Here is a 5,833-nt window from a genome sequence, read left to right as displayed (position 1 = left end):
TTACGGCATGTATTCATGATCCTCCTCTTCATCGTTATATCCCTTATACTTCATATTGCCGTGTTCTTGATTATTTCCATCGCTGTCGTATTGCTTATACTCTGGCGGGATCCTCTTAGCACCTTTGATTTCCCAGCTGACACGATCGCCTTTTTGGATGTGTAAACGATTGTTTACTCCGCGAGACCATTCGTATCGATTCACATCATGATTAAGGAGATATTGGTGATAGAGCTTAGATCCATCGACTGCCGTATACATGGTTGAAAACTCGGGAACAACGTGTATAGGACGTAGAATTAGGTCAAGCGAAACAATCTTCAAATCATCCTCTACATGCAACGTTTGTAATCCACTAGCATGACGACCAGGCATCGATGTGAATCTTCTCAATAGGCATAGCTGTAGTGTCTCGTCCCTTCCACAAAGCGTTATCTCTAAGAACAACAATGCTTGTCCAACACCATTATCCTTCAATGCAACGTAATCGAATCGCGCATTTCCAAAGAAAGAAGGGTGTGCTCGTATAAAGGACTTGCGATATCCATCATCCTCATCAACCTCTACAACCGTCAATTGCTGGTATGCATAAACCTGTTAAGCTCGTTAACATCTTGAGAGTCATTGATCAGAACATGTCATGTATACCTTCGTGCAATCATAGACCCATGTACTTTCTCTTTCGCTTGCAGGTTGCTGTCTAAATCGTTCTTCAATGTATACTTTAATGAGAGCGTCAAGATCATGGCAATCAGGCCTTGTTTTGGTAAGCTTCATGATGGTGACAGGTGCTGAAGATACCTTTGAGCATAGCGTATAAAGAGACTTTGGTGGACAAGTATTGTCTGGTATATGCGCATCTTCATTATAGTAAGTATCATCCAACAAATCGCGATGGAATACGTAATCGCTCATCTGGCAGCAAAAACATGTTAAATGTGAATTGCTGAAACGTTCACTTTCATACCTGCTTTGTAGCATTACAATTGGCGCGGTTCACATGCTTCGCAGGATCCTTGGAATCACGTTTGTGCTGTCTTTCAGAATGGGTAGTGCTGAAACTGGATATGGTGCCAAATTGTCGGATGTCACCAGCATATTTGAGTAGAGCATGATTCTTTGGAAAGCTCATCCCACTCTGAAATATATAAACAGATACAGTATTCAACGTTAAAACATGCTTTTTGGTACCTTAATAACCTTAATATCGACCACTTACAGCAGAGAATTGTTCCATAATCGCACTGTATTTGTAATAATTCTTCAAAGATCGTGACATCGCCGCAAGTGAATCCTCTGTATGTTCCTTGGCGGTCGCTTGTTGAAAGAAGTCAATGAAATAACGAAAAGTAAGGGCCATTTGAAGAGGTATCAAATCGTGAATCAGGCACATGACAACCTATCTATGCTGTTAATGATTGAGGTGTAGGTTTTTGCATTCAGCTACTATACCGCCATATGAGCACACAGCTCATTGAATGTTGGATTCTTGAGAAAGCTAAGCAGGAACCCATTGTTGAATCGTTTCAAATTACTATATTGTGGCAATATCTTGGATCTTTTGAAACATAGTTAGAAGCTATTCATTGCTCGCTGCTCTTCTTCAAAATACCTTGCATTGATCATTTTGATCTTGGTCTTGCCGTCAGCCTCTTCGTTGAGGAATGATTCCAAACACTTAAGTAAATGCTTATAAACACCCCCTAGTTGATGAAGATCATCCACTGTAAGCGATGTATATATATCAAAAAGAGGAACGTCCCAAAAAGCGTTCTACGAGGATGTACATGTTAATCTATGTACAAAATTGTTGAGTTGTGGCTGTATTACCTGTATAGCATGGAATGAATGTCTTTTCTCTTCTTTGTCTTTTCGTACGACAGACCTCATGCTAATGACTTTCTTGTGTAGTTTTATCATACTCACCTCGGTACGTATAGGTAGTGTTTGGTGATAGAGGTGAAATTCGGTTGTAGGGATCTCGCATCTCGGGCATGAGCATTTGGTACTTGCACTCTTAATACAGGTAAGTATCCTCCTATTTATGTTAAGGCATTTAGCAATTAGGTGATAGGAATGTGCATGCCATCTACTCACTGCTCAGGTAAATCGGCGATGTATGTCGCAAGAGCCGGAACACACTTGTACTTGCACCCATTCGGTCCTTTCATGGAATACGATTTTATCCTTCAATAGCATGGTCATTCGAATGTACAACAAAAACAAAATTGTAATCCTTACATGTGGTCGTCGTCGTATTGAAATGGCTTTAGTATAAGCGAGATGCAATAATGGATTGTGGCATACTTGGCTTTGATAAACCAATATGGAGGTGTCCCCGGCCAATCGATACATGGAAGGTATGCTAATACACGACTTGGTCGGTTTGTGCTCTTTTCACGGATATCAGCAGGCATATTCCCTATCCTTATCATGTGAATTGGATGGCTGTTGAAATATAGAAGTGTCGAATACACGACCACCTACCCAATTTCAAGTAGATTGGCCAAGCTTTGTCGCGCATGTTCCCGGTAATCAATGTTTGGTCTGATGCAAGCATAACGCATAAAATCACGTAGCCTGGAAGCTGCTCCTGAGATGTATACAATTGCTTAAGAACATTACTTTTTCATCAACGATACCATACATACCTGAAGTTCCTCCCACCATCTCCCGGAATCAAGTCCTTTATAAACCCGGCATCCACTTTTCATATATACTTTCGGTTTCAAAATCATAGTCTCTGCGAATGCAGGATGAGAGAATAGAAGCTCGCACAAATCACGAATATTTCGATATACGAGGGTCAAAGGGCCAACAGTATCATTGAATTCACGAATGTGACTTGTAGGAAAATCAGGCGCTTGGGAGACGTCAATGCTATTGTGCGTGAAAGGCTGTGTAATCAGGTGAATCAAGGGACATAGCATCATAGCCAAGTAATGTAATAATATTCACGAACCACTATCGAGCATGGATCAGCGTCCTGTTGTAGCCTAGTCTTGATCTTTTTTAACGTATTCACGGACAATGCAGTGTCGTCGCGAGATCCTTTCCCTTCGTCAAACGCATCTTGAACCAGCTCCACAACCCTGAATCATGTAAAGAGTTAAACAAACAATGTAGTATTCATAAGGAGAAAATGCACCTTGTATACTCAGCACCTGAAAGATTAAGATCAAATGCGACAGAAGCTGCTTTACGTTCCAATGAAGATAATGTGCCTCTCGGGGGTTGTGTACGATCATCGCTTCCTTCACCCTGGTGAATAGATGCCCTTTTACGTTTGTTTGGAATGCCGTTGGTCACATCGGGGTTCCGATCACGTGAATCTGCATGAAGGAATCGCTCAAGGGATTGCCATCCTTTGTAGTATGCTATGCGATGGTACCTTTTTTATGTTCCTTGGTCATGTAAAGAAGTGAATAGCTTTTTTATAATAGCTATGTTTGCTTTAAAAGAAAGAAGGAAGGAAAGAGAAGGATAGACCCGTGTCAATATTTTCTCGTGTGAAGTAGAAACATCCTTTTGGGTGCTGTGGGTCGTTTTTACTCTTTTCTTCCCACACACACTTATACCCCCTCACTCGATATGTCAAGCAAACGACACAACCAACAAGGTTAATGAAAAAGAAAAGCGTTCTGAATACATGCTTATTCATTGCACCGAGTTAGCTTCGACTGAAGCTGCAAAGAATAAAAAACGGAATGCACGTGATGTCCCTGGCAGGCGTCCAGCTCTTGCTGATTGTAGCAACCATGATAATGACAGCGAAAATTCTCATCCGTTACGAACGCCCCCACCTTCTCAAGCTTGTACATCAGCAGCAGAAGACAACAGCGACTCAATAAGTGATACGAGTGAAAGGGAGAGGTATGTAAAGCATGAACCTTGATTGTTTCATACGTGAAATAAAACCATACTTTAATTTCGCCAAGGTTTAACTATCTTAAATAGCATTGATCAAGTTGAAAACGGAGCTAAGGAGCCACGACAGCAGCTACAAGTGAAAGATGTCGATGATGGCCGACACTATTTCTGTATTACAGAGAGCAAGAGCGACATCAACCACTTGAAGGAGGGCGCTCGTCAGTTTTTATACCGTGAAAACGCGTTCCCAACAAACGCTGAATGTGATACAGAATGTGAAAGGCTATGCAGAGTTATCAAAAGGTGGGAAGATAATGACAAAAAAAGGTTGATAGTCTCCAAGGAGAGTAAAAAGATAGTAAGTATGCACCAAAATCTCTGAACCGGGGCTAGATCTGATTGATACTAGTTTGCGGATACCATCAACAACACACGTTCCTCTTTGCAATCCAGCATGAGCAGAGTATTGTTGTCATACGAATTTGATCGTACGAATATGCCGCCACCTTGCAAGGAGCGATCTAAACAGCAATATCGTTATCTCGTCGATGGAGCTAGGTACGTTGAAATGGATAGGTGTATGTTCTTAAGCTAAGGAAAACAGATTTGCAAGGACTGGTTTTCGTTCAAATGGTGAACTATTGCAAAATGAGGCCCTCGGTGAACTCATCCATATTGTGTTTTACAACACAAAGACGGGTGCGTGTAGGCTACAAGGAGACTGTGACATAGTATCAATGAATATGATCGCTTTGACCTATTGCTTGGTATGTATCCTTTAGTGCTGCTATGACTACGATCCATCATTAAGATTAGAAAACAATAGACGCTGTATCGATTGGTTCAGGCATACAAATTCAAGGTCCCAGATCCCTCGATGCGGGATGAGTTCAGACGACAGGGTGGCTATTGGGCATGGCTATACAAGCGCACGATGCTAGGGAAAGGAAGTGATGATGAAAGTATCGATCATCAAGCCGTTCAACGAATGCAAACAGCGATTGTTAACAAGCTATCCGGCCAAACTGGTAATGGCCCACCCGATTCAAAATTGTTATATCAAGCAACATTACGGGATGGAGAATACGTGTCATCAGACGACAATGGAGAGTAAACGTTTTATGTATCATTGAGTGGGCCACGTCCACGTTTCGCTAATAAAACATGACTCTTGTAAGCCGTCATGTGGGGCACTATTGAGCTATTATGGTGATGGGGGCTTTCAATGTTATCATTGCCTTGCACCACTAGCTTAGAGCCTAGCACCGTATGCCACCGTATAGCACCGTATAGCACTGTATAGCACTGCCTTGCATTGCTAATATAGAGACTAGCATCGCCTATCATTGCTTTGCATTACTAATAGAAGGAATAGCATTGCCTATCACTGCCTTGCATTGCTAATATAGAGAATAGCATTGTCTATCACTTCCTAGCATTACTAATAGAGAGAATAGCACTGCCTAGCACTACCTATCATTGCCTTGCGGCTTGTGTATAGAGAGTAGCACTGCCTATCACTGCCTTGCATTGCTAATATAGAGACTAGCATTGCCTATCACTTCCTTGCATTACTAATAGAGAGAATAGCACTGCCTAGCACTACCTATCGTTGCCTTGCGGCTTGTATATAGAGAGTAGCACTGCCTATCACTTCCTTGCATTACTAATAGAGAGAATAGCACTGCCTATCACTACCTATCATTGCCTATCACTGCCTTGCATTACTTATATAGAGGCTAGCACTACCTTGCACTGCTCATATGCTGCTTTGATATGGAGTGCAATCGAGTGCATCACTTAACGTATACTTTTCACACCTATCAAGCAGTGCACTGGCAGGCACTATGATTCAATTCAGGGATATTTTTTCTTTCTTGCGAGATGAGCATAGTAAAAACATAAATACGCCTGTATCTCCAAACTTTACAATGAAACGTGGGGTTTTTATTAGAGCAATGTG

At 41.6% G+C, this 5,833-nt stretch overlaps 2 protein-coding genes across 2 annotated transcripts; one reads left to right on the top strand and one right to left on the bottom strand.

The window, feature by feature from the left end:
* Positions 1-3,413, bottom strand: O0I10_011639 (uncharacterized protein; the record flags this gene model as incomplete). Its single annotated transcript, XM_058491603.1, has 10 exons — positions 1-594; positions 649-915; positions 968-1,138; positions 1,220-1,399; positions 1,453-1,558; positions 1,613-1,773; positions 2,652-2,897; positions 2,963-3,092; positions 3,149-3,332; positions 3,392-3,413. The coding sequence occupies 10 exons, from the start codon at positions 3,411-3,413 to the stop codon at positions 1-3; spliced, it is 2,061 nt and encodes a 686-aa protein (XP_058337608.1).
* A 911-nt stretch (positions 3,414-4,324) lies between these two features.
* Positions 4,325-4,984, top strand: O0I10_011638 (uncharacterized protein; the record flags this gene model as incomplete). The annotated part of the gene is made up of 3 exons (XM_058491602.1): positions 4,325-4,428; positions 4,484-4,637; positions 4,697-4,984. 3 exons carry the CDS (start codon positions 4,325-4,327, stop codon positions 4,982-4,984), a joined length of 546 nt encoding a protein of 181 aa, XP_058337607.1.
* Between the last annotated feature and the right edge of the window lie 849 nt (positions 4,985-5,833).

This window comes from Lichtheimia ornata (assembly GCF_029851405.1).
Source record: "Lichtheimia ornata isolate CBS 291.66 chromosome Unknown scaffold00096, whole genome shotgun sequence".
NCBI lineage: Eukaryota > Fungi > Mucoromycota > Mucoromycetes > Mucorales > Lichtheimiaceae > Lichtheimia > Lichtheimia ornata.
The sequence above is the reverse complement of the archived record's forward strand: the minus strand, read 5'-3'. Positions and strand labels throughout refer to the sequence as shown.